This window comes from Cebidichthys violaceus, unplaced genomic scaffold, assembly GCF_023349555.1.
Source record: "Cebidichthys violaceus isolate CVI_PGR_0920_01 unplaced genomic scaffold, fCebVio1.0.p SCAF_7, whole genome shotgun sequence".
Taxonomy (NCBI): domain Eukaryota; kingdom Metazoa; phylum Chordata; class Actinopteri; order Perciformes; family Stichaeidae; genus Cebidichthys; species Cebidichthys violaceus.
In genome coordinates this window covers 3,324,880-3,351,844 of record NW_027176927.1, presented here as the reverse complement: position 1 = coordinate 3,351,844, position 26,965 = coordinate 3,324,880, and the positions used below count along the sequence as shown (strand labels likewise).

Here is a 26,965-nt window from a genome sequence, read left to right as displayed (position 1 = left end):
TGTCAATTCACTCTAAAGCAATAGAACGAGGAACTGAAGTTGTATTTATATGGATACCGGCCCATGTAGGTATCAGAGGAAATGAAAAAGTGGACAAATTAGCCAAACAAGCGCTGAAGGAAAACAAAGTAGACATCTGTATCAAGTTATCCAAAGCAGAGGGAAAAAGCATCATCAGGAAAAATATCAACAAAGTATGGCAACAACACTGGGACCAGGAGACGAGGGGGAGACACCTACATTCAATTCAGAGTAAAGTGAGCAGTGTAAGATATAGGGGAGGAGACAGGAGAGAAGAAGTTACAATATCAAGATTAAGAATAGGACACAGCAATCTACGCAGCACACTACACATGATAGGGAAACATCCAACCGGTCTCTGTGAGCACTGTCAGGCAGCAGAAACTGTGCAACATGTCATCACCTCCTGTAGTAGACACAGCTCAGAAAGGAGGGGCATGCTGGGAGAAATGCAGAGACAAGGGATGAGAGGAAGAGAGCTGAATGACATCCTGGAGTGGGGATCAAGTAATCAGGGAAGCAGGTGCTTCACAATTTTTTTGCGAGCAACGGGACTGACGTGGAAAGTCTAGTAGTTGTGAACATACGAACTGATTGAAACCGGAAGATGGCAGTAATGCAACAAAACGGATGCAAGCTGCCGATAAACACCACAGAAGAGTGTCGCTCGCTTGCCACAGTCCTGACACCTGACTGACGCTTACCACAGACTAGCCACTGCGGTGCCACTGCCACGAGCAGGATCTCGCCCGTTGGAGTTTTTTTGCTCCAGCGAGGCTCGGGCTCAATCGCAATGGAGTCAGCTGCGGCTTTCGCGAAACCTTTTTTTGGCTGGCCTCAAATGCATCACTTGTTCGCCCTACTTTGTCTTGTTGCTGTCGCCTACAAATGTACGATCTTACTCGCCCAAAGAAGATACGCGCTTCGAAGCGTTGAAGCTTTTCCGGGACCACCTGCACACTGGCTCTTTGGAAACATAAAGGAGGTAATTCATTTCCGTAGTAGCAACTCCAACTACGTGTATCTGTGAAATATTACTACTGTAAACATAACGTATGGGCCGTTTAGCACCTTTCAAATCAAAGTTACAAAGCGCTTTACAGTAAACACAAATAATACGTAATAAGTAAATGAGTGCAAAAAACTATTTTGATTTATGCATGAGGTACCAGTATTTCTATTTACACTGTTAAATATTAAAGGGTACTTTTTACACTATTATATATTTTGTTTTAAGTTTCTTTGCAGATAAATATCTTAGTTATTAGCCTTTTGGCTTCATCAGACACATGTACATGTTTTTCATTGTTAATGTGTGTTGTCCCTGATTTAGGAAATGAGTAAAGTAAATGAAAAAACATGCAACCTGTAAAAAAACGATGTCATTTTGAATACACAGCATTTAAGAAATAGCTCAAATTAACTTCACCTGGATCTAGTCTCTATTATATATATCCAACTTTGTAAAGACCATTCACAAAGAGTACTTTTACTTTGGATACTGAAGTACATTTTTCATAATGTATTACTGATTTTCATTTAAGTAAGATTTTGAATGCAAGACTTAAACTTGTAATTGAGTAATTTTTAATATTGTGGTTTTGCTACTTTGACTTTACTTCTGCACATTAGAGTGCAGGCGAACCAACTGTCCTCCTTCAGCTACATGACAGACAGGGTTTGTTAAGCTTCCTATATGAGTACATTTTTCTTTCAGTTTAAACAAGATGGGAAGGACTTGTTCAGGGTTGTGAGATGGGCACAGCAGTACCATTATGCTTTCCCATTGTGGTTTGGTCCATTTGTTTGTGTCCTCAACATTCAACATCCGGATTATGTGAAAACGGTATTCAAATCAACAGGTGAGCGATTATTATTATTATCATTACTGATATCACACACCACATTGGCTACATGTTTTTACAACCAAAGGTTAATGTAACATAATTTTAATTTGTTTGTCTCCCAACAGAGCCAAAAGATAATTTTGCATACCGTTTCATTGTGCCTTGGATTGGTAAGACCACTTTGCCCTTCTCCTACTGCTTATTTTGGCACCGACAGAGTTGTTTGATTTAAGGCGCGTTAATCTCTGACACATATACTTTCCGTCTCTGTCTTTAGGTGAAGGTTTATTGGTGTCAAAAGGTCAGAAGTGGTTTAGACACAGAAGGCTCCTGACCCCAGGTTTCCATTATGATGTTTTGAAACCATACATAAATCTGATGTCAGACTCTACTAAAACTATGCTGGTATGTAACTGACGGTTCAGTTGTGTCAATCACAATTCATAAGTCAACACAGACCATAATGGATTACTAATGTTTAGAAAATCAAGACGACAAACTTGTGTGTCTAAGTTGGTTGAGCCAATGAGTGTGTTGGAGTTTTGTTTTCCGTCTCCTGCAGAGATGTCACATCTGTTCTCTCAATGTTGCCAGGACAAATGGGAAAGATATGCAAACAGCAATGAGTCCTTTGAGTTGTTTAACCACGTGAGCCTTATGACACTAGACACCATCTTGAAGTGTGCCTTCAGCGACAACAGCAACTGTCAGACGGAGAGGTGAATCCATAACAAACTTTTTCACAAGTTCTGGTCTTGGTTCTCAAATGTTTGCTGCTTCAGCTGTCTGAATCATTCATCATTGAGCTTTAAATGATTGCCTACCTTCTCATTTCAGTGGAATAAATGCATACATCAAAGCAGTGTATGACCTCAGTAACCTCATTAACCTGAGGCTCCGGACATTTCCGTACCACAATGACCTCATTTTCTACCTCAGTCCACATGGCTTCAGATTTAGAAAAGCATGCAGGGTGACTCACAGACATACAGGTAAGATCTTCAAACAATTGCCAAATATCAATCATACTGGATTTGATCAATTTGCAATATAGCATACCCACACTAAGCTTTCGGTTTATAATATATTATTTTACACGTTGCTGCATTTTAAGAGTTAGTCTGCAAATACTCATTCAGTGTCTTGTCCTTTTTGAAGAGGAAGTCATACGAAAGAGGAGAGAAGAACTAAAGGAGGAGAACAAGCTGGATCACATGCAGACCAAGAGAAACATGGACTTTCTGGACATCCTTCTCTTAGCAAGAGTATGTTATGTGATATCAGCTCCCATCCACTGAATCCAGAAATGTACACATGCTCACTTTTGCACAACATCACGACATCTGTACTAAACCACAAACCTGTAAACTGCTCTTACATACCAACTGCTACAACATCCTCTACAGAGAAAACAGTTTGAATAACAGTATTGAGTCATTTAAAGCATAAACAGCCTTAGAGTAGCAGCAATGGAACTTAAAAACAGCAAACAATATACAGCCATCAATTCATTAGGACAGACAGCATTTTAAGCTCAAAGTCACTGATGTCCAGCCAAGGTTTAAAACACTTCACCAACAACTAAGATAGTAGGCATTGTGTCCACTTATGAGGCACTCTTGAGCAGCAGCCTGGAGTAAAAAAATAAATAAATCATTTTTTTAAATAAATAAGACAATGTTGGCCATACAAAGCTTCTTCTTGCTCTAAACATCCATGAGCTTCCAGTGTCTGACTTGCCTTATGGTTTAACTAGTGCTCCACCAGCTTGATTTTCTGACCGTAGATGTCTCTTGCTGTAGAATAACACGTTCTTAGATCAAAGATTATATTGTCCTTAGGTGAAAACTAACTTGGTGTATCATTGCTGTTTCCCACCCAAAAAAACACATTGAATCTCCTCCCTCTAAACACACTCAAGTGCTCTACCTTTTGACCTGATGAGATTTCTGCTGTCACCTGTTTCTGTGACTTCCACAACTCAGCACTCACCTGACTGCCATTGTCCTTTTATCTTTGTATTTTATTTGTTCTTTTACAATGGTTTCATTGTCAAGTACAGGACTTGTCAAGTACATGACTTTATGTAGTTCTTTACAAATGCAGTATGTAGTAGTAGTAGTAGTAGTAGTAGTAGTAGTAGTAGTAGTAGTGGCACATTCACAAACGGCGTGCTTAATTTGTCTTTTTTTTTACATTTCTGTCTATTATCTCACCATCAGGATGAGAATGAGCAGGGTCTGTCGGATGAAGATATACGAGCAGAGGTGGACACCTTCATGTTTGAGGGCCATGACACCACAGCCAGTGGCTTGTCTTTCATCCTCTACTCCATGGCCTGCAACCCGGAACACCAGAAGCTTTGCAGGGAAGAGATCATTCAAGCTCTGGATGGCAAGGACACCTTTGCGTGGTAGGCTTACAATGTTGACAACATTTCCATGTGCAATGCAAGTCAGTGCCGGTCAGAGTCACAACAGCTGGATTAGGTGAGCTTTAGGCTCACCTAATCCTAGAATATTGACAACTAACGCGTGTCTGTCTTGCTTTAAAGGGAGGATCTCAGTAAAATTCCATACACTACAATGTGCATAAAAGAATCCCTCCGCCTTTACCCTCCTGTACCAGGAATATCTAGAATGACCACCAAACCCATGACCTTTTTTGATGGAAGGTCTTTGCCAAAAGGTTTGTTGTTACTGTTTTTTCACATCAGGACTCTCGAGTATGTTGCCTAGGTGAAGCAGCATACTCTTGATTATATAATAACTTTGACCTCACTGGAAGAATATATTGTATTGTATTGGTACTTGTATTGGTTAAGTCTCAGATTGTTTTTTCACAATGGACCTTTGGCCTAAGTCAGGCTTGCACAACATACAGCATACATCAACCCTTTAACCCACATGCTTTAAATGGTTTTAGCAGGTTCCAAAAAATATTCAATATATTAAAACACTAGTCTATTTGCTTTAGTACTCCTTGTTTTACAGTCTCTACACAAACCAAAACCCACTTTATTTTTTCTCATTTGCAGGTTGTCTTATTGGAACAAGTGTGTTTGGGATTCACAGGAATGCAGCTGTCTGGGAAAACCCTGATGTAAGTCGAGAAGATCATCCTGAGCAAATCACCTGAGCTGACTCACTGCATGGTGTACATAGAATCAATGATAACAGTAAACTTATGGTCCCTTGTTGCTGTGGTGGCCCAACACCCTGCATCTACATAAACAGTGACATTAAATTGGTGCAGAATTAAAGCTAACCTTATAGTGAGCTGGTTCCAGAAGATCTGCCACTGTGTACTCTCTCACTGTATTAGGGGTGTGAGTGGGCATAAACTCAAAAGATTTTCAGGGAACAAATTAAGAAAAATTAGTGATTTATGCCCTTTCTTTTTATCTTGTGTCGAAACAGGTGTTTGACCCACTGCGTTTTCTTCCGGAGAATGTTTCCAGCAGGTCTCCACATGCATTCGTGCCCTTCTCAGCGGGACCAAGGTTTGTCCTCATCTGATCATTTGGACTAGCTCACTATGAACTAGGGTTACAACTACTCTCTGTCTAATCATTTATCCATCTTATGAGTCTGTACAGTATGTGAATGTGTAACCCCTTTTCATCAACACAATACAAACTGTTTACAAACTGGGGTCGCAGTAAACAAGAGAGCTCAGTGTAACTTTGGATCGATCCAATTCAAAGCAATGCACAAAGCCCCAAAAGGAAATACCTTCTGCAAATCTTTGGATTTTGGTAAACAACTATAGCTACAAGCAGAAAAAAATGCAATCGTTGACTGAACATGGATTTATGGGCAACATAAAAGTTCAACTTTACGATACAATTGCCCTGCAGTAAGAACCAATTTGGAAAAGTTTGTTGCTAGTTAAAGATTATAACTCAGAAGTTGCACACATTGCAAATATCACCTCTGTATTGACTTTAAAGAACATCTAATTGTATCTGTACGGCACAGAGAGGCGAACGGGAGAACTTGTTCGGACGAGTGTTCTAGGCTACAAACGAATCACTGTCCGGTACTCTGCATCTCTAATCCGTTGATCCATTTGTTCCCTTTCACATTGTCACCACAGCATTAAATCAGCATTGGTCAATCTTATTCCTACCAATGAATCTGAGCATGCCAGTCACGCTCTCACACCAACAGGTTACAGAACACCACACAACAGGATAAAACACTGTTAGCTTCCCTTCCACACACACACACACACACACACACACACACACACACACACACACACACACACACACACACACACACACACACACACACACACACACACACACACACAGCTGATTCTCATCACCAAGCGCTTACCTATATGCACCTAACCCTCTACATTAATGCTCAACCCTGTGTTCAATGTTAGAACTGCATGTATACATTCACTGTGTTTCCCTCAATGATAGAATAAAACAAAAAAAAAACTACATTGTGGCTCCAGCAACTTCATTTAGCAAAGGATTTATTTTTAGAAATTGTGACAACATATGCCTGAGCAAACAGAAGAAAACACTATTAAACCAAAAAAAAAAAACAGACTATGGGCTCCATCTTATCTACATTTACTGCAGGTCTAGTACCATATATTTTTGTCTACCCTATTCTAATATGTCAACCCACATTCAAAAATAATAAGAATTAGTAAGTACTGACTGTTGATTTAAATTTCAACAACCTTTGTTTTTTTGTTTTTTTTACATTAAATTCACTAATTATGGAATGTTGCTGTCCACTTATCATGTTGCCTTAAAGCATTTCATTTCTCATATGTCTCATATTGTTTCTGTTTTCCCCACTCAGAAACTGCATTGGTCAGAACTTTGCCATGAATGAGCTGAAAGTGGCGACGGCCCTGACACTGATGAGATACCAGCTGATAGAGGACCCCACTCAGGAACCCAAGTTAATTGCTAGATTGGTGCTTCGCTCAATCAATGGCATCCACATCAAGATCAAACCTGTAGACCCGCAAGGGTAAATGCAAAAAGGGTAAATGCTCAACCTGAATGAAGAATTTTCCTACTAAAACACTGACAAAGAATCACTAACTGATAATGAAATAAATAACTAAAGTATTTTATTTAGTGAGTGAACATTTTTGGTTATAAATTACTTGCTGGAACGGTTTTTAAAGACATTTTTGCACATAACATGTGACAATAAGAATAAGACCTATATTGTGGCAGGACATTTGCACCAAATCCTTTTGAAATAATTTCTTCATTTGTAAATGCAATATCCAACATAATATATTTAGTGGTTCTCAGTTTTTGTAGTGGTTGATGGTCAAAGAACAGGTCAAAGCACAAAAAGATTTTGCAGATTTTTTTTTTTTCCCTTTTTTTTTTTTTCCTCGCATTCATGAGAACGTAACATGAACTTTCACACTACCGATCAAAGAATAAAGCTCTTACAACTTTAAAGTGTGCTGCCTTTGTGTAAACATTCACTTTTGTCTATGCTATATGAAATCATTTTAATCGGGTCCAAAGTACTCCTGAGGTATCTGGTCAATGAATACATCCAGAATTAAGACCGAGGAAGTCTTTGTTCCCTTTGTTTGCTTAGAGACCATCGAATTACTTAACTTCAGAAGACCTTTCAGGGAATACGGACATTTTATCACAGCTGAAAACAATGCAGAGAGTTTTGAGTCAAAAGTAATTCATTTTTTATTTACAGTCATATGATTACAAAATCCACAAGGACAAAAAGTCACCAACACAGTTTGTAAAAGTGAAACACCTCGTCTTTTGTTGATTTCTGATCTCCAACCTTTCACTTATAAGATCCCATGAAATGGCCACTTGAACTTTCTATGAAATGGCTCGTCTTTAGTGCTGACTTAATGCTATCCCAAAGAACTTAAAAAGTCCAACCGTTAATCATCCAATCTTTCTGCATGTTCCATCAACTCAGCCTTCCTTATAACTACTTGCCTATTTGTTTAAAATAAGATTGACAGCTTGCAGTCTCATGCCTCTCTCAAACGGGAACAATTAAGTGAGAATACCATTTCATGGGACCTTTACACTTGGGAATTACAACCAGTTACATAATGTTCCAAATGTGTGACATGAGTAACTATGATATTCTGTTACTGTGCAAAGATGGTTCCTATGTCTCAAGTCAGTTCGGGGCAAACTAAATATGAACAGTTCACTGTATAAACAGCACTGTACTCTTCTGCAAGAGAGATATTAACACTCTACATGACCATCAAAACATACTAAATCCAAACCTTTTGTGTTTTGACGAGCATTTTTTAAATTATCCAGCCGAGTTGGTATTTGATACTGTGCTGCCGTTCCAATTTAAAACTATATTCTGTTATTACATAATAGTCCAATTAACTGCCAACATAAACAACTGTAAAATTATTGTATTTACAGTATACTACAAACCATTTCAAACTCAATATATATTAGAAAAAGATGTGAACGACATACTGTTTGGACAGGGCAAGTGGCTTTTATCTGCAGAAGAATCCAAATCAGTAACGACAAGTTTGCATCACCTTCACAAGATGCCAAATAGATTTTGAAATGTTGGTGCAACAGGCCATAATGATAGCTCACTGACAACTTTGACCATTGTGCACAAGTCACCATCTAGTGGCTTGTTGGACAAATACAAAACACTTGAGTTGATGTCCTATTGGTCTAACCCATGTAATGGAAAGACTTCACATTATATCAAGAGGTTTTTCAAAATAAAAGGCAGCCCTGTGTTTTGATAGAAACTGACTTCATGTCTGGATTCTGTGACTTTCCTGACTTCTCACGGTCAAATATTTCATATAAAAGTCCTTTTTCTGCCATTTGTTTAATAGCATTATCAAAACACTGACGGAGTGAAAAAAAACGTTGAAAAAGTGATTAGTAAAAAAAAAAAAAAAAATACAACTCAACATCCAAAACATAACCATATCCATGTAGCCCGTCACTCACAGACAAACAGGCAACCAACCGCACTTCTGAGGCTCAGATGCTAACTGCCAAGTGTTGTAAATTTATGTTAGTTGTGCTTCCAATCAACAAGCTTCTGCTGTATTCCTGCTGCTGACATAGCAATGTTGGTGATATCTTGTGACAGACCACAAAGAAACTGTGAGGTGCCTTTTTTTTTGTGATGACAATGAGGAACACGACAAATAAAAAAAAAAAAAGAAGATTGAGATGTGAATGACTCCCCCTCTGCCAGGTCACAGTCCCTGCTGTATCTGCTGGTAACCTGAGAGTCAGCAGCTTTGGGAAACTGTTAGATGAGTAGTGAAGGGGTGGGTTTCTTCCCCGGCCAAGCTTCTTTGGCATACTTCTTTTTGCGTGGCTCGTTGTGTGTCTCTGGTAGGTAGGGGGCTGTGACGGGGGTGGGGTTGAGTGTGACGGGGGGTTGGGGAGCCTCTGGGGCCAGGTCCACCTCGGGCGCTGGATTGGGGAAGGGCAGAGGAAGCCCTCCCTGCATAGCAGCACCTCCCGGAGCTCCTGTTGGCTGGTTCTCGTGACTGGTGGGGGGCAAGTCCCCATAGAGACCACCACCCAAGCTGTAGGCGTGGATGCGCTTCGAAGTCATGTCGTCGAGACCAAGAGTGTTGTGACCCTCTGATCTGCGTTTCTGCAGCAGAGAGGACGGTGTATTAACATCACCTGCTATACATATTCCAAGTCATATTTTTGCTGAAACATAGCACTGGTATTGTGCTGTGTGACATAAAAGCTTACCTTGATGGGGATGACAGCAGTCTGCACCATGTTTCTAAACCGTCCCACCGAGGGGTCTATATCTTCTGTAAGTATTAAAAAGACAAGTGTTAAAATGTATCCAGGAATGTTTTTGTTTACGAAAAGAAGAATAATAGACATACATATCGTCACATCACATAGCTTTAACACATGTGACATAGCTTGGTTATATATTTACAGCATCATGGGAGGCCCCTCACTGCAAAAACCCATTCGAACAAATTAAATAACTTACTTAGTGGTGCTAAATTTGATATTCAGAGCATTAATATTGCTGCAAACAAGTAGTTGAGTAACCTGATCAGAGAATGAAGGCGCCGTCCCTCTGTGTGTGTTGTAATTCAAGCTTCTCCTTGATTTGGTGACACAGTCGGCACGGCAGCGCATGCTTTTAGCGAAGGTTTGTGCGTGTGAGTGCGCCCCACTAGCAAGTTCACGGCCACTGTGCTGCACTGCGTTTACAGCTGATGACGCCGTCCCGACCGACAGCGTCGTCACAAAAGTGTAGCATCCACCCTCCAGTTCCCTCTCAGTTAAATACTGTTAGCTCTGTCTGCACCGTTAGCTGCAAGCCGATCAGCTATATTAATGATGAGAGCTGTTGCAAAGCAATAGAAATGCTCCAAACCTCATATAAAGCACCTTTAATAAGTTTACTGTCCGTAAAAACAACTTGGATGAGGTCCAAACTAAAATCCCCTAAAGGTCCTTTTCAGTTAGCTGCTGTAAAACCTCCACAGAAGAATCTTAGGTTCTTCATACCTGGGTTAATGATGGAGTCGTCCTCATTGAAGGTAACCCTGGAGTTCCTCCGCTTCCTCTTAGGCCTCTGGATTTCCAGATTACCCTCCTCAATAGTCAGTAAGGAGATACGCTTGTTGTGAGCCGTGTTGAACTCCGTCAGGTTCTGGCAGGATGCAGACAGGCATTGATATCAAGATATTACTAATATTACACTTCATAAAGGCTATTAGCAGTCTACCTTGTGGGCAACAAATGTGATGATTAAGAGACCAGTTGCAGCCATTTTCTTTCTCCCTTTATGTAATTCATATTTGAGAGCACGAGAATATTGTTATTATCGAGAAACTCAATGTACCTCCAGCTCCGTCTCTTCCTCTGGAAGCCCGAGCAGTCCTTTCAGCTCCTCATCCTCTCCCGTCTTGCTGTCCCCGGTGCCGGCGGTGCCTTGGGTCTGGGGTTTCTCTCTGATGGTGTAGGTCCTTGTTGAGGCCCCAAAAGATACCGTAGAGTCTATGGGAACTTGCTGAGGCTTGTGTGCCTCCAGACGGATGTGTCCCAGGAAAGTACCGTGGGCTAAAATGGCAAAAATCAAATAAAGTGGTTTGCAAATGTTAAGACAGAATGTTACATTACTGTGGACAGACACTGGTTGTAAATACAACACGAGTATACAAGTGTGATTGTGAATGATGTCTTACTGCTGTTCAGGTCTATGAGAAAGAGCCTTTTCAGGTGTTTGTGGTAGACCAGGGCAGCGTGTACACGTGAGCATGACTGATGGTCGATGGTGAAGTCACACCAGTCCGGGTTCCTTCCAAACAAGTAGTACTTCTTTTCATCTATGATCAGTTTCTACGGGAAGAGACACTTTTGGTGAATCAAGGTCTTTCAAACGACTGCTTATCAGGTGATGTAAAATGTCTTTGTGCCTCTGAGTCATAACCGAGCAGTGTTTCTTCTCACTGAAAGGCTTAAATATCAGGGCTTATTCTGCTCTTGCACCATTTGAAGCCATGAAGCCAAAGAAAGTCCCAGTGTGCAACACATCTGGGACAGAGTGGAACGTCAGGCTCGTATCTGGTGCATTCAACTCATTTGAATAGTCAAAAAGCCAAGTTACCTCCATCAGTTTGTCTCCCTTCATCACGTCTAGATGGAGCCCCTGAGGCGGCTTGCCTGCCCTGAAAGATAACACTTGGTGAACGTTTTGAACATTTACAAAGTCTACAATCCGGGCATTTGAACACTGTTGATCATTACAACAAATCAATATGCTAGCTTTGTTTCTCTTGACATGCATGACGCTTCATTCATAATAAACGAGTGCTTGCAAGGTGGACCTGCACGTTAGTCATCTCATGGAAACCTTTGTAGCGTTAGCGGTCGTCATCTATTGCAATGCTATTAAAGACCAAGACGAAGGCAAATCAATATTTAAAAAACGCACTATCAATACCACTTAACAAATTCTGCTCATAACAGACACCCTTAACCTTAACACGTGAAGCATTTCCTTGTAGAAACGACAGTAAAACCTAACGCCATTTGTAAATGAATACCAACGTGAACGAGTTAGCTTGCTAGCTTGCTTAGTTGCTAACGCTAGCAACAGTTACTACAAGCTTATCTCTGCGTTAAACATCAGTTATATGAATGAGTGAACGCTGCTTTGCTCATTTGCATCTGGTATTGCATTACAAACAGACAGCTACAACTTCAGCATGTGGATTTTCTCACCATGATGGACAATCAAAAGGAGGAGCACTTTCTTTGCTTATTTTAGTCGCCATCTTGCCTCATCCTCTCATGGCCGAAGTGCATGTTGGGTAAACGTCACTTTGGGTTTACTGGGAGTTGTTGTCTTCCAATTCTAACACATCACATCCAGAGTAGAACACCGAATAGATTTATTAAAATGCATTATTTCCACAGAATTTAGGCTGAAAATGGGTCAAATTATCTCTGTGCTAACATCAAGTGGGGGCAATTAAAGTGAACAAGAAAAACTTTGAATTCCCTCAACAACCACTAGGGGTTCTCAAAGCACAGATTTCTGACTCTAAACAGGCACGCTGCAGTAAAATGTTTTTTGAAGTGTGTCTGATTGGTGTTGTTGTGGAGAGATAATGGTTTGAGAGTGAGGGGCTGCCTTATCATGTCACAGAGGTGGGAAGATGCCTAGTTTATTCTACAGGAAGTGAGGGGGTTGTCTTTTTCTACTTTATGGGGCATAACTAGTTTGAGAGGGTACATTCCCTGCATGAAGGACATGTCATGTGTCACAGCACACTTTGAAGGGCGCTGGAAGGTTGTATTTGGAAAGAAGTGTGGTACAGTTCCCTAAAAGCTCAGAGAATCCCTTTTGTGGCTCGGCTGTGATAAATATGTCAAGTATCAACCATTATTGTTGTGTTCTGTTACACAGCGCTGATGCCAAAACACAACAATATCAGTTTCGATAAATTGTCCATCTTGATATTAAAAAACAAGATTAGTTTTTTGGGGATCTTTTAGATGTTGAAACAATCTTTATAGAGAACAATTAAATGTGTCCATTTGAGAGTGGAGTATGTTATCCCTTAGTCAGAATCTGAACCAATTGCCAAGTACGTTACACATACAAGAAATTTGACTTGGTGAATGGTGCATAACAATAAAGAAGAGTTGTTGTGTGTTATGTGTGCACATAACAAATGTTTTTACTTCTAAAAGACACACACACACATACACACACATACACCAACACAAACATGACACATTTCCTAATAAGGGTATATATCCTGGAGTATCTTGGTCTATTTGCTTTGGGTAATTATTGGGTGTTAATGCTGCAATCAAATGAACAGACTAATAACTTCCTTCACAACTCAAAGTCATATAACTTGTCCTCCGCCTGTAAAAATGCAAGCATTGCGCAAACAGCTCCTGTGACTTCCTCATTCACATTTGTGGTTTTTGACTGAGAAAGCAACCTCCTTGTATGCTTCACTTGACATTTGCTGTCTGCCTTCACTTTTGATCACAGCACACTGAGGCAACAGTGATGGCAGGCTCGACTGCTTTTCCACTTCAACAACTGATTGCTTCATTTGACAACTCCTGTCTGCCAAAAATTCTACAAGTTTGCTCTGGAGTGTATTTCCAAGGTAGGCATTTGATTGCATTGTTGATTGTGAACCGAAACTGTGAGGGCAGATGAGGACAAAAGAGATGAGAGATTATCTGAAGAGATTAGATCAAATCTATTTTGTGTCATTGTATCTATTGCATACATTTTGTATCTATATAGTATACATGTTTCCTTCTTTTCTCAACCCCAAATCAGACATTATTGTTGTCAAATAAGACAGTGAGGATTTGTTTTAGTTGAAAGGTTTTTATTGCTCATGAATGGTAATAATAAATATTTCACATTAGCTTAGAATTGTTATCTATCCCTGATAAACCTGCTCATTACTGATCTTGTTATTTAGCTCCTTTGGTCAAATTCTCAATCTCCGTTTCAGGGTCTATATATGAGCTATCTGGGAGTGAAGTGAGCTTTTCTACTGGGGATCTAATAAAGGTCATTGGCATTGAGCTCCAATCAGTTTGCTGCGAAGACATCGGCAACAATGAGACGTTTGAGCTGCCTATCAACCACACAGGTTGGTCTTCAGACACGATTCTTGTGAGAATAGCTTGTACAGGAGAACATTCCTGCCTTCTGCCATAACACTTTATAACAAATCACCTCTGGCCAAATCTTCCTTCAAATGACTATAACACCACTACACTGCTGTTGCCGCTATTGGCGATCTTTTGCACTACTGTTTAGTTTAGTTTTCCTACTTAGTTAATTTAAAACCATTTTATTTGATTGTATATACTGTGCATTTTTTTATTACTTTATTTTCTTAAATGTAATAGGTTCTGCTCTGTTACTTTATTGTATTGTATATATTGTGCATTTTCCGTACTTCATATTTTTATTTTACTGTGTAACTTTGTTTGCTGCTGCTACAAACAAATTCCCCCCTGGGGATAAATAAAGTATACATCTATCTATCTATCTATCTATTGCTTCATAGCTGCCCGTTGACACTTGACCTCTGTTCCTCAGGTTTGTTCAAGGTTGTTCCAGATGAGATGCCGTACGGTACCATCGAGGAGCTGGTGAGCTTGAGGCCCGTGGGCCTGGAATCCTGCCTTCCCTTCACGTTCACCAGCCGCTCCAAGTTCAGCGTTGGTGATTTCACACTGGGGGCCGACAGCACTTTGACGGTGCTCTCCATTGAGCGGCACAAGGGCCAGGAGGATCAGGTGCGCTGCCACGTTCGAGGACAACAGGAAGCCTCCGCAGAAGTGTGTATCCCAATTTCTTCCCAAGGGGAGTTCAATGAGTGCGAAAGTGAGGAGCGCTTCACTCTGCGGGAGATCATGGCCTCGCCCTGCCTGCGCAGTCGACAGTTTCGCTTCGTCAACACCACCAAGTGTGAACGGCCTCTTACCCTCAGCCCAATATACCAGGTCCACGCCATCATGAGCAGTGAGAATAACTTATTTTTAATTTAAAAATAATTAAAGTTATTTGCACATTGTAAACACATTATTTTCACATTGTTTATCTGATCAAAACAAAATATTTTTTGAGTGTAAATTACCCTTAGTCCTCGACTGCTCCTGAATGCTTTTCTGTTGTCTGTTTGTCTGTTCTTATGTTGTCATGGTGGCCAGCTTATTTGCCCATTCTTTCTTAATCTGACGATGATTATAATTATTTGTATTATAATTTTTCTTCTTTCTCATTGTGTCAATCACAGTGGAATGTGGTTTTGGTTTACTCAAGGATACAATCTTAAAAACCCAATGATTCATCATTAATCAGTATCATTACAAGTTTTACACTGTATACTTTTATTATACTTTTGTTTATAGTAAAGGTTTTGAATATATCTTCCGTCACTGAAGAAGCACACTGTACTTCATCAAGTTCCTCTTCTTAACATAGTTTCTCTCATTTTTTTTGTACAGTGAGGAAAAACATCTTCAAGTTTCCGTCCAGCTTAGAGGTGGACGTGGTCGATGTCACCGAGATGAGCAATGATGTGAATTTTGTGACCCCGCTCAGTCTGACGGAGGTCTTTTCCCAGCCGGGGGAATCCTTCCCGACAGTAGTAGAGATATTGGAGGGCCCAGAAACGCGCTCTCTGTTCAGGTGTAGCTGGCTGCCAGAACTTAGCAAGAACAGCCACCTGATTTTCCACAAGATAGGGACCTCTGCCATGGTTATGTTATCCAGCTTGAAGAGCCGAAAGACACAGCAGTACTTCCTGGTATCTCAGCAATATGGTGGACGATTACGGAGGCGGCCAAGAGAGTTTAATTCCGTGTACGAGCTGTACGTCGCTTCAATCCAGACACCGGGTCTGAAGGTGGGTGTAACAAGGAGCTGTGAGGAAGATGAGGAGGAAGGCCTGCCTGCCCTCAGTGTGGGCGAACAGCTGGAGGTTGTTCGCTGGGAAACGATGGAGTTGCCTTGTGATAGCAGCCGGGGACAGAGGCAGGCCATCGAGGCTCTTTTGTGTCAGCGTCTCCAAGAGCCAGATGATGATGATGATGATGAGGATGAGGATGATGATGATGAAAAGGAGGTCAAGCAGGGGGATGAGAGAGAGGAGATCTTTCTGCCTCTGTACATGCAGGGTCACTTTGTGGAGGTGATAGCTGATAACAAGAAGTACAGACTCAAAGACTTGGGGAAGGAGTTTAGTTTGCCGCTGGATGTGAAAGTGGTGAGCCGGGATACCGAACTTGAGACTGATCCCCTGTTTGGGTTTGCATGCCTCAGAATAGAGGGGGCCATGTTAGAGCCCACCATCCAGGCAAGCTTTCTGCACAGGCCAGACCACTGTTTCGAGATCCCAACCCAGTGGCTCTCCATGTCCGTCTCTTTTACCCAGGACGCCCTGCCATGGCCCAGCGGTCAGCCACCTAAGTGCCATGTGGATCGGGTTACTGAGGTGACAGACACGTTCTTTTATGAATTTCGCAAACAGGGGAACTCAGATGTAGCTCCTCCACCTCGACCACCAAAGCGAACTCCGTCATCTTCGAAGTCATCCAAAAAATCCATAAAGAAAACATCCAAGGCAGGCAAGTCCAAGCAAGGACCGGACAAAAGCGTCCCAACCAAGGAGTTAGCCGATTTGACTTTGAATAGCAAAAGAAGGCCCCCAGCTCCACCACCTCCAGTAAGTATGGCTTTTTATACAGGTATGATAGTTCCGCAAGCTATTTAGAATCTATTGTGGTTGAGGTGAGGTCATGTGTCTCATCTTGCTCTGTAAAACACACCACGGTTTAATGTCTGTCACAGATAAACACATTTTCTCACACTATGACATTCAGGAAATCTTAATCCGGTCAGAAATGGCAGGCTATGCAAATACATGATGCTTCCACTTTTTGCTGTGGTAAGAAAGGCATGCATGTACTAAAGCTGAATGTTTCTGACTTCCTCTTATTGAGCAGGCTATCTTGGACGATCAACCTCCGCCACTTGTACCCCGAAAGCACGCATCAGCTGAAGTAACGACACGCAAGGCTCTGCCAAACACTTATGTGGAAATGGAGGAGTCAAAGAAAAAAGGTGAAGCTCTTACTGCAGACTCTTATCGCATAGATTACAGCCATACTGGCAACACTTAAAGGACAATTGTGACATTATTCTATAATTTATATGAAGACCAAACCAGCTTTTCAATTCATCCTCGGGCTGTTTGTAAGATACATATAAAATATTTCAAATATTGAATAGAACTAATTGATTAACTTCTTCCCTTCTTCTTCTTCTTCTTCTTCTTCTTCAGTAAATCTGTGTGAATTCGCAGCAGATGTGGACAGCGACCATGACTATGAAACTGTGGACGAGACTTTCGCAATGGTAGTGCAGAAAGCAAAAGAGAACGTCTTGTATTACTAAGGTTAGACTTATATTGTGAGTCTTTATAGTCAGACCACGCAACCTGTCCATGAAATCCTAAATATTGTTTGCATAAAATACCATTATACTGTGCATTTCTTAGCAGTTTGTTAGTCCATCCTGGAGCATCAGCAACACCTTCCAGTACAAAAAGTCAAATCACAACACCACAAACAGCCTTGGAAATGACCAGAGTTGAATAATTACCTTGTTGCCTCAGTGTAATTTATAAGCTTCATTACATTTTATTGTACAGGCATTTGATGATGTATGTGGAAACCTCCTATAGCATCAACGTTAACATACAAACTCTAAAGAGAAAAGGCTCAAACCAGTCTGGGAGGCACGAGTCTTAGATGTGCAGCTTCTCACATGCATGGCCATGTAATGGTAACACAATAGCAGAAGCTCCCCCAGTTGTCACTCAAACTAATGATCTGAGAGTACAAAAAGGTGCCATACACAGTATCAAACCCTATTTTTACTTATTTTTTTATGTTATGAAATGGTTTTGACTCTGCCAAAGAAATATCAAAATGACAAATTAAGTTTGTGTACTCTCCATTTCTTTAAAGGTTGGAACCATTTATTTCAATACCATACTGTAGATTGTCTGGAGTTTTATTTTGTATTTAAGATATGTATCATCACTAATAAAGTGGCTTCAGAATCAACTCAGACCTATGTGGTTTATTCAACTTGATTCAAAGCTGTGAACCAGTGCAGCCTTGTTGACAGATGTGTTGGTCTACATTTCTGCATCCTGCCCAAACTGAATTTGCCACAGGTGGACTTAATCAAGACAAACATCTAAAGTGTGACCCTAAGATACCGGATACAACATTGTTATATTTCTGTATTTACATGTTAGTAAATTTGCACAAATTGCTTGTTTGTCACGGGAACCGGGGGTTGTAATCGTCTCAAGTTGAGGTTAAATACAAAATGTGGAAAGGTGAAAGGGCCGTAACAATTTTTAAGCCCACTGTACAGACTACATTATTAAGTTTTAAAAATATAACTTAAAAAGTGTATGTTTAAATTATGAAACAAGAGTTCCTGGTAGACGACCCAACTGTATTTTGTATAATCTTTTAATTTTGGCAAAGGTAAAGTTACATAAACAAAAACATATTGAGTATTGACGTTCCAAATATTAAAAATTACAAAATGCTTTAACAATGGACGTGGGAAAAAACAGAACAGTATTAACAACGGCTTCCTCAACAGCAACACCTTTGGAACTTACAAAATAGCAGAAGCGACCTCAGGATGACAGGATGTGTGCGTGAAAGAGTCTCACCAAACCTAAACCATGTGTTCTTCAACAAACGTCAACCACAGAACCTGAACAGAGAAAGGATTCTCTGGATGTCGCTCGGGGCTGAGAGGTTGTGATTCAGTTGACAGATTTGAGTTCTAATACCTATTGACTAGTATCACATTAAACTCTGAGAACTGGTGCCAAAACTCTATTCGTCGTTGTCTGTTGATTTGTAGTGATCTTCGTCGATGGTGGAGAAGATGTGACCTTCGTTGCTTAGGAATTCCACTGCTTGCCTGTTCAAGCAAAAAGGGAAATATGAAAAATATTTATTATCTTTTTATATAAAACAGTGAAAATCATGAATTCAGTGTCAATGAGCCATCTCCCAAAAGTCACTCGATAATATCGTTAATTCAATGCTCTGCCAATCATCTTAGGGAGAAGTCGTTAATGGTAACTGACTTTACTTTCCAAATTCACCACAATGTAAATATTATTTTACGGGTTATTTCTTTATGACTTGAAGCGGAACTTTGTTTACTTTATGACATTCATGCTCATGACTCCTAGTCTCTGCTTCAGCTCCTGAATGCTGATGCCCTTTGCGTCGTGGCAGCCTCTTATCAAACTCAGCACCTTGTGAGATAAACAACGACATATTAGAAAACATGCACACAGCCTCAAACTGCAAATTTTTCCGAGAAAACTATTTTCATGTCATTCATTGCTATAATAAGGAAGGACAGGAAGTGGGAGAAATTGAGCATCGTGTGTTGCAATTTCTTTCTCTGTGCATATGTGAAAAGGCAAAGAAAATGAGTGAAATATTCATTTGTAGATACTGTTTTTTCGTAATTAAGGAACTTGATTATGACCTATTGATCACAAAGTCTAACTTCTCTCTAATGGTCAAAAGTCCATAAATTAGCATTAACAGTCAAATTAATTCATGACAATTTAAAAGTAGTGTATTCTAAAATCTTAACATTAACACATAATTCAGGCCCACCTGGTTCTGGTTTGCACTTAACCCATTGTTAACCATGTCGTTGGCGCCTTCATAGCTCCCTCCCCTGCTCTCCATGGCCGGTCGAGAGATCGGCGTGACGTCACTGCCTGTTCCTCCTCCTCCAGCACTCGACTGAAAGAGAAACAAAACAAAACCATGGTCACTGTTTCTTGGTAACAAAACAAAGAACATCCCCAAAGATAGAAGATGCATACTTAGTAATGTGAAATGAGCTAATTCCAGTCCTGCGAAAAAAGGCCTGAGAAACAGTGTTGGTACACACTGAAACCAAGTACTGTACACTCTCCTCACAGAAGGAGGCTAAGGTTTACGTTTAAGATGTCTCACCATGGTTAGAGGTTTGCCGAGCGCCATGTGCGCTTGAACAACCTCCAGCATGTGCGAGGTGATTTCATTCATGTCCTCCAGGGGCCTGACACCGAATGCCACGACAGATCTGTGGTTCTGAGGAAGACAAAGGTTCACATCCTCAGTCAATTTTAAAAACTGGAATTCACAGAGAAGCTACTTGCTGGAAATTACAACATCACAAGAGCACAGCCACTTATGAAAATAGAGTATCTGGCAAATGTCAAGTGGGGACATTAAAGCAGTTCCTCTTTGTTTCTAGGTACTGTGGAGAGGATTTTAATAAAGACAGGAAACTCACCTGAAAGGACCGCAGGTTGCCAGAGACTTTGACATATGTGCCCGGAGGCAGGACCGTGCTGTCCACACCGGGGTCCTATAGAGACACCAAAACAACAGCGTTGCAAAGAGGCCTGATTTGAATAGTCTACCAAACTAAAATAAGCTTCAGTTTCTGAACAGGAAATAAAACAACGTTCCCGCTTTTTACTGTTTACTGGTGGCAAAAAAAGTGGCATTATTGGTCTGGGTGTTGATCTTTCATTCTGCTGGTATGACTGTCTCTATCCTTGCTTAATCCACTCAGTGCGTTTCATGTATATATTGTACATGTTGGCTTGTCATCACTATTGTATCTGTGATATGTTATGTTTTTAAATTCCTGCCGGTTAATAATAAAGTTGGAGAAGTGACTCATTCTTTAACCAGAAATGCTAATGATCTCTATTGTTAACTACCACCTGTGTAATCGAATGATCTCACGTCCAAAAATAAACTAGTTCTCTTTGAAAAGGCACCAACAACCTCAGTTGAACAGGAAACCACCAAGATTGTGTCATGCGTTTATATTTTACAGTCAAATGATTCATGCTTCCATCCCAAGTCATTGAGCTAACAACAGCGTTGCTTAAGTCGTTTGTGCGAGGATCAAAGCCCCGTCACTGACCTCCGTGTCCACCCACTGCTTCACATCCATGGGCGCACCGGTCATGTCGTCCACCTTGTACTGGATGTTGGTCATGGATTTGTCTGTGCTCCTGATGATGCCCACGATGGTGACCTAAAAACACACGAACCGTTATCCAACAGTGAGATCAACAAAAAGCTAGTTCATTCTGCAAACAACTTAAATCAACCAAAGTGCCTTACAGACTTATGTCCATTTGAATGCTGACACAAGTAGTTGATCACTAATCTGACAACTAGGGATGCTACTAACAACTATTTTAATAATAGGTTGATCTGATGATTATTTTCTTTATTAATCATTGTTCTTTATGAAATGTCAGCAGTCCAAACCCCCTAGATATTCAGTTTACTATTATATGACTAAACAACAACAACAAACCATCATTTGAGAAACTATAACTTGTAAATGTTTGGTGTTTTAGCTTGAGAAATGATTGAACCAATGGAATTAAATATCAAAATAGTTGCAGATGGTTTGACTCTCTGATTAATCAACAAATCATTTCAGCTTTCAGTCGTCTCTTGTTGAATGTCTCTGAGCTTTGGACTGTTGTTGTCACGTTCTGCCACTAAGCGGTCTCTGCTTTGCTTCATCTCACCTGGGAAACTTCAACATCTCCTACTTTGAAGGCCTCGTCCGCCTGGGAGGCAGACATCAGCTGAGAAACTGTGCAGGGGATTATCTGTGAGGCCCGGGTTCTCTGCAAAAGCCATCAGTAGGTCATCAGTACACGAAGAGATGTCAACAAATGTGGATATAGGAAAGAGGGGCACAGCGTTTGATAGGCTGATAAAACCTAATCTATTCAGAATATGAATGTGCAAGTTAAGGGATGATGTTGTTGACAGTGGATTATAAATAAATTGTAGTGTAACGTCAGACTTCAGTCACGTTACAAACCCCTTTCTTCTCTCCTCCCTGGGACGGGGCAGGTGATGCAAAGCCCCCTGGAGACTGAGTGTAGCCTCCGACCGTACTGGACTCATTGTATCCTCCTGAAGAAGAAGAAGAAGAAAGGCAGACACAGCTGAGATAAGTGACCGTTTGTTCTGGCGTTACCTTTAAAGACACAACAACAAAGTAGCAAGTAAGCTAAGTAACCGTTAGTCAAGCTAACGTTTGCCGCAACCAGACAACGCCAACGAGCTGACCTGACCACTTTATGAACACAACAGTGTGGTCATTAAACTCACCCTGGTTCCACATGCTGCTTCCTTGTAATTTAGATAATGTTATTAACACTGTGGAGCAAGTACAACAGTCACACGCTGTTCAGTAGACTTCCTTGTAATCCCGCGCGCCAAACTCAATATACGGCGCATGCGCGTAGCAAAAGTCCCGCGAACCCACGGTGAAGTGAGGTTATTTTAGCCCTGCTTTTGGTTGGTCAGAGAGTTGTTCTTCCATTTGTGTGTTTGTGTGTGTACATATACTGTATTTGTGGCTGCTCCAACTCGCAACAATGGCCATAACCATACATTTAGCCTCAGATTACAAATGTGTGGTTGATATAGCTTGTTAGAGGTGTATACAGCCCTGAAGAAAGGAGTGCCTGAAAGGCAATACTCTGGGCTAATTAAGTTTTTCCGATTTTAAAACGTCAGGACTGTGCTGCCTTCATGTTATGTTGGACATATTGCTTTTACTACGAAGACGTTATTGCTGCATTCGTGGCAATTGGGCAATTGCTGTGTAAACGATAACAACAGTTTCAAAGTCTCATTTACTTGATAATATACATTTCTCAGTTAGGAATCGTAAGGCGTCATATAATGTGTATAAAATAAGGATAGGCTTTATTTTATCAAGCTTTTAACAATTTTTAAATTCTAAAATATCCTAATATTCACATTCTAACTGTTCTTTTGCTTGAATAATGTCGTACCGTCGAAAATCAACTGTCAGGTGAGATATTTGCTTCCTGTGACAATTTCAAAGAAATATATTATCTACAGTTGCAACCACATCTCCGGAAAACACGAGCATCACCTGAAGGCAGCATACCCACCTTATGACTTGTTTTTCTTTTTTTAAATGAAATATTATATTTACAGTAATTGAAACATTTACACATTAAAGAAAAGACATGCACCATTTGTGCTGTGAAAACATACAGATACTGTACTACTCTGCTTAAAGTGTACATGCCAAATAGGTCCACTGTAAAAAAATGAACCTACTAATTTTATCTTCAGCCCACATAAAAATAGTTTGATGGAGCATGGAAAGTATGATTCAAAGTTATAAAGAGAACGGTATGAAGTGATTAGTGTAGGAGCCTATAAATATATTGTTGTTACACTGTTCAATCAATGAATCGTTTGAGTGGACTATGATACAGCATGTTTGACTCATTGACCACTGGTTTATAGCTTACTACAGTTGATGTGTTCTGGTCCTGCTGCCCAATTTATTTAATTCTCCATTTAATTCAGAAAAAAATGCACACTTGCGTTTGAACTTCTAGGCTGACAGGTGTAGCCTTGGGCTGTCAGAGGTAGGTTGATAATCTTAGTTTTAATTAAATTTAAACAATAGATGGAACAAATATAGAGTATAGGTTTTGCAGAGAAATCCGTAATGCACCACCTTCGGGCTAAGACGCGTCATGAATAGCTGCATCTTATCTTTATTTGCCCTCTATAGACTTACCTTTCAAACCTGGACTTGACTTTTGTTGGACTTTTGATTTCTTCGACGAGTTCAACATGTCCACTGTAAGGCTGCTCCTTTCTTGGCTGCTTTTTAAAGAGGTTGCTGCACTGTCAGGTAAGTTATATTGTTGTACGTTAAAATGTTTCTCGAAAACCTCCTATCATAGCGCGGGCACGACTTCATATGCGCAATTACGCATCGTTTTTATCCAGGAAACTTCTGGCACATCACGGATCATCACTGGGACCCAACATACAAACTCACCGATAATCCTGAACTTGTGTGCGCATCGAGTGGCAAACGACCCGCAGCCAATGCGGGAAAATATGGAGACTATGCTTGCGATTCGCCATGGCTCCTTATAAACTCCTCTGTGTATGCCATGAAGGATATTCTCCCTGACCCAGACTTCATCGTATGGACAGGGTATGTTTCCATTTTAGGCGGATTGTAACATGTTTCACGAATCTTACTGGCTTGTTGAGTCCCAAGTCCACCTCTAGAGAGAAATGCTTGCGCACCTTAATACTATTTCTAACAATATATCATGCAGCTTGAATCTGAATTGTAGGACGCTTTGGATAAAAGCGTTTGCTAAATGACTGTAATGTAATGTAATGTAAGCTTGCAAGAATTGATCTGCTAAAATTATATTGCAATATCTCCATTGCAAATTCTATTCAGCCTCTACTTTAGTTAACCTTCTGTTAACTGTGGGGGACCACAAAAAAAATGTTTCCCCGCTCAGGATTTAATCCTTAAACTATCTACAAATGTTTTTACTGCTCAGAGATGACACACCACATGTACCCAACAAGGATCTGGGCGAAGAAGCAGTGCTCCACATTATCAGCAACCTCACCCACATTATAAATCAGGTGTTTCCAAGTAAGTGTGAAGTCAAGAGACATCATGTGTAGCCTAGTTAAGTGAGAAAATATCTGGAATCAACATTTACAGTGACGTTGTAGTATGGATGAACTTGTATTATTGTACATTACTGCCTTCCTTAGACACTAAAGTGTACCCTGCCCTGGGCAACCACGACTACCACCCTAAGAGCCAGCTTCCTGCAGGCCCAAACTCCATCTATAACCAGACCGCTGAAATGTGGCAGGACTGGTTGGATCCGGAGTCCAGAGTAACATTTAAAAAAGGTTGATGGAGTCTCCTGTGATACTTTGAGATGAATACTTTTGATAACACAATTTCTTCCCTACGAATCAATAAATGACCTTAGGGCAAACGTTAGTACACATTTGAAATCACACGTCCAATTGTGTCATGCATTTTACGCAATATCTTTCTTCACATAGGTGGATATTACACAGAGAAGCTGCTGAATCGAACAGGTTTCAGGATGCTGGCCCTTAACACTAATCTCTACTATGACCAGAACAAGCTGACCCAGGACATGGACGACCCAGCGGGCCAGTTTAAATGGGCGGACCAGGTTCTTACAGAGGCCGCCATCAACAAAGAAAAGGCAAGGCACCTTGTCTACCTGTGCCTTGTAGCAGGTGTTCAGTTAAATTTAAACGATTTTTTTTTTAATCTCTGCGTACAGTAGAGGGCAATAAATCATTGAATGAGAAATGAATAACTCATTCCTCTTTTAATGCTGGTTCCCATGGTTAACAGGAAGAATACTTTCCGCTCACATCCCCCTGTATAAACAATCATCTCATGGAAAAGAGGTGAACGTTCAAAAGCAGATGCTTCCTAATTCATCTCATGCCTTGCAAAAAGATGAGTGCATTGAAATAGTGTAACTCTGTCTACCTCGAATGAAAAAAAGATAATTTTTGCAAACTCTGCACTGGTTTCTCTTCCAGGTGTACATCATTGGTCACGTTCCCCCGGGTTTCTTTGAGAAGAAGAGAAGTACGCTGTGGTTCACGCCGAAATTCAACAAGCTGTACTTGGACTTAATTCAGAGGCATCACTCAGTCATACTTGGCCAGTTTTTTGGCCATCATCATACCGATAGCTTCCGGATGTTTTACAACTCAGAGGGTAAGTTCTCACTGTTGGAATACTATTGCCACTATGAGTGCTTTCTCCTGTTTCACATGTTAGTATTGATTGGTATTTACATTATTTAGCTTTTACTCGTTCATTTCTTCACTGTTATGTACAGTGACTCACGCCTAGTGTCCAGATGGGACCTTCGACCTTTAGGCCCATAACACTGTGTTAATCAGAAGTGACACCTGTTTGTACAGGCTCTCCTATCAGCACGATGTTCCTCAGCCCAGGCGTCACACCGTGGAAAACAACACTTCCTGGAGTCAAGGATGGAGCAAACAACCCTGGGATCCGTGTTTTTGAATACGACCCTGAAACGCTCCTGGTCAAAGTAAGTCAAGGCCAGTCTGTATAATTCCCCTTCACATATGTCTTTCTTAGCTGCAATACACAGCCTCAACAACAACAAAAAACGTTATTGTTTCGTTTCTGCTTCTCAAACCACATGTTTGAACACACTCAGGATGTGGTGACACATTATCTGAACCTGACACACGCTAATGCAGCCCGCGGACGCTGGGAGAAGGAGTACCGCCTCACAGAGAGCTTCAGACTACCAGACGCTTCCCCGGCCTCCATGCATCAGGCTCTAGAGCGCATTGCTAACGACCGCTGCTACCTACAAAAGTACTACGAGTTCAACTCAGTCAGCTACGACCTGACAGAGTGTAACAGCGAATGCCGCGTTGACCACGTGTGTGCAGCCAGAGAGGTAGACTTTGACAGGTATGAACACTGTCTGGAGAAGGAAGGGGCAGCTGCCATTTATGGTGGGTTGCTGGCGGTCCTCTCCGTGGCTGTGAGTCTGGTGCTGGCCAATCGGTGATGATGATCACTATATCAAAGATCATTTTTAATATATATTAATGATGATTCAGGGAGTTATTAGATAGAAAAACAATGATTACAAGATGATTGCCTTCATGTAAATATTTACCAGTTAACATCATAGGATGTGTTGTCATGTTCTAAATCTTATGACATCTATAATTTAGGTGAGTCATGCCGTAGATGTACTTAAGCAGGGAAAAAACAACCTTTGGCTTCAGCAATCTTTGGTGAGCTTGGTTTATTGGTGCTGGTTACTATATTTCCTGTCAATAGAAAAAGACTATGTGGTATTATTGTAGATCAAGAGGCTCAAGTACATAATCATTGAGTGATGTTCTGGATCAAATCCAGACTTTTGTTGAATGTTTATTTCCCCACTAGCTTTCCTGTCAAACTCTACTCTATATATTTAATAAAACCAGAAAATGCTAAAACAGTTGTTTATTGGTTGAATGTTATTTTAGCAGCAAGCAACAACAACCTGTTACT

The 26,965-nt window shown here is 40.7% G+C and overlaps 5 protein-coding genes across 6 annotated transcripts; 3 read left to right on the top strand and 2 right to left on the bottom strand.

Annotated features, from left to right (window-relative positions):
* Positions 1-700: 700 nt before the first annotated feature.
* LOC137891451 (cytochrome P450 4B1-like) lies at positions 701-7,320 on the top strand. Its single transcript, XM_068736055.1, has 12 exons — positions 701-1,006; positions 1,739-1,883; positions 1,994-2,038; positions 2,146-2,273; positions 2,463-2,587; positions 2,706-2,860; positions 3,027-3,133; positions 4,091-4,281; positions 4,423-4,556; positions 4,906-4,970; positions 5,288-5,370; positions 6,698-7,320. The coding sequence occupies exons 1-12, from the start codon at positions 815-817 to the stop codon at positions 6,873-6,875; spliced, it is 1,548 nt and encodes a 515-aa protein (XP_068592156.1). The 5' UTR covers positions 701-814; the 3' UTR covers positions 6,876-7,320.
* Positions 7,321-7,556: 236 nt separating this feature from the next.
* ppp1r8b (protein phosphatase 1, regulatory subunit 8b) lies at positions 7,557-12,189 on the bottom strand. Its single transcript, XM_068736277.1, has 7 exons — positions 12,121-12,189; positions 11,504-11,564; positions 11,082-11,235; positions 10,739-10,956; positions 10,402-10,546; positions 9,619-9,683; positions 7,557-9,511 (listed from the first exon to the last, which is right to left on the bottom strand). The coding sequence occupies exons 1-7, from the start codon at positions 12,171-12,173 to the stop codon at positions 9,158-9,160; spliced, it is 1,050 nt and encodes a 349-aa protein (XP_068592378.1). The 5' UTR covers positions 12,174-12,189; the 3' UTR covers positions 7,557-9,157.
* Positions 12,190-13,371: 1,182 nt separating this feature from the next.
* Positions 13,372-18,021, top strand: themis2 (thymocyte selection associated family member 2). The gene is made up of 6 exons (XM_068736359.1): positions 13,372-13,529; positions 13,890-14,030; positions 14,486-14,911; positions 15,397-16,616; positions 16,897-17,014; positions 17,235-18,021. The coding sequence occupies exons 1-6, from the start codon at positions 13,427-13,429 to the stop codon at positions 17,345-17,347; spliced, it is 2,121 nt and encodes a 706-aa protein (XP_068592460.1). The 5' UTR covers positions 13,372-13,426; the 3' UTR covers positions 17,348-18,021.
* Positions 18,022-18,423: 402 nt separating this feature from the next.
* On the bottom strand, positions 18,424-23,697 carry rpa2 (replication protein A2). Of its 2 annotated transcripts, none has more exons than XM_068735533.1 (9): positions 23,615-23,697; positions 21,863-21,957; positions 21,561-21,662; positions 20,939-21,052; positions 20,294-20,368; positions 19,972-20,088; positions 19,624-19,755; positions 19,156-19,250; positions 18,424-18,907 (listed from the first exon to the last, which is right to left on the bottom strand). In XM_068735533.1, the coding sequence occupies exons 1-9, from the start codon at positions 23,670-23,672 to the stop codon at positions 18,820-18,822; spliced, it is 876 nt and encodes a 291-aa protein (XP_068591634.1). In that variant the 5' UTR covers positions 23,673-23,697; the 3' UTR covers positions 18,424-18,819. The 2 variants fall into 2 exon arrangements, with proteins under 2 accessions (XP_068591634.1, XP_068591635.1); XM_068735534.1 differs by lacking the exon at positions 23,615-23,697 and adding an exon at positions 22,156-22,283.
* On the top strand, positions 23,648-26,912 carry smpdl3b (sphingomyelin phosphodiesterase acid like 3B). The gene is made up of 8 exons (XM_068735531.1): positions 23,648-23,731; positions 23,830-24,043; positions 24,408-24,505; positions 24,631-24,774; positions 24,934-25,103; positions 25,453-25,633; positions 25,843-25,976; positions 26,109-26,912. Exons 1-8 carry the CDS (start codon positions 23,671-23,673, stop codon positions 26,469-26,471), a joined length of 1,365 nt encoding a protein of 454 aa, XP_068591632.1. The 5' UTR covers positions 23,648-23,670; the 3' UTR covers positions 26,472-26,912.
* The last annotated feature ends 53 nt before the right edge of the window (positions 26,913-26,965 follow it).

What these genes read in the sequence shown, in the direction of transcription:
- LOC137891451 (XM_068736055.1), top strand. Translation starts at nt 815, where the DNA reads ATGGAGTCAGCTGCGGCTTTCGCGAAACCTTTTTTTGGCTGGCCTCAA. An exon ending in TCTTTGGAAACATAAAGGAG is followed by an intron (nt 1,007 to 1,738) that starts GTAATTCATTTC and finishes TTTTTCTTTCAG; the next exon opens with TTTAAACAAGATGGGAAGGA. An exon ending in TTTCATTGTGCCTTGGATTG is followed by an intron (nt 2,039 to 2,145) that starts GTAAGACCACTT and finishes CTCTGTCTTTAG; the next exon opens with GTGAAGGTTTATTGGTGTCA.
- ppp1r8b (XM_068736277.1), bottom strand. Translation starts at nt 12,173, where the DNA reads ATGGCGACTAAAATAAGCAAAGAAAGTGCTCCTCCTTTTGATTGTCCA. An exon ending in CCTTTTGATTGTCCATCATG is followed by an intron (nt 11,565 to 12,120) that starts GTGAGAAAATCC and finishes GTTATCTTTCAG; the next exon opens with GGCAGGCAAGCCGCCTCAGG. An exon ending in AGGAAGAGACGGAGCTGGAG is followed by an intron (nt 10,547 to 10,738) that starts GTACATTGAGTT and finishes GCATCCTGCCAG; the next exon opens with AACCTGACGGAGTTCAACAC.
- themis2 (XM_068736359.1), top strand. Translation starts at nt 13,427, where the DNA reads ATGGCAGGCTCGACTGCTTTTCCACTTCAACAACTGATTGCTTCATTT. An exon ending in GGTCCACGCCATCATGAGCA is followed by an intron (nt 14,912 to 15,396) that starts GTGAGAATAACT and finishes TTTTTTGTACAG; the next exon opens with TGAGGAAAAACATCTTCAAG. An exon ending in CCCCAGCTCCACCACCTCCA is followed by an intron (nt 16,617 to 16,896) that starts GTAAGTATGGCT and finishes CTTATTGAGCAG; the next exon opens with GCTATCTTGGACGATCAACC.
- smpdl3b (XM_068735531.1), top strand. Translation starts at nt 23,671, where the DNA reads ATGTCCACTGTAAGGCTGCTCCTTTCTTGGCTGCTTTTTAAAGAGGTT. An exon ending in AGAGGTTGCTGCACTGTCAG is followed by an intron (nt 23,732 to 23,829) that starts GTAAGTTATATT and finishes GTTTTTATCCAG; the next exon opens with GAAACTTCTGGCACATCACG. An exon ending in GATGTTTTACAACTCAGAGG is followed by an intron (nt 25,634 to 25,842) that starts GTAAGTTCTCAC and finishes CTGTTTGTACAG; the next exon opens with GCTCTCCTATCAGCACGATG.
- rpa2 (XM_068735533.1), bottom strand. Translation starts at nt 23,672, where the DNA reads ATGTTGAACTCGTCGAAGAAATCAAAAGTCCAACAAAAGTCAAGTCCA. An exon ending in AGGGAGGAGAGAAGAAAGGG is followed by an intron (nt 21,663 to 21,862) that starts GTTTGTAACGTG and finishes TGGCTTTTGCAG; the next exon opens with AGAACCCGGGCCTCACAGAT. An exon ending in TAAGTGCAAACCAGAACCAG is followed by an intron (nt 19,251 to 19,623) that starts GTGGGCCTGAAT and finishes TTATCTCACAAG; the next exon opens with GTGCTGAGTTTGATAAGAGG.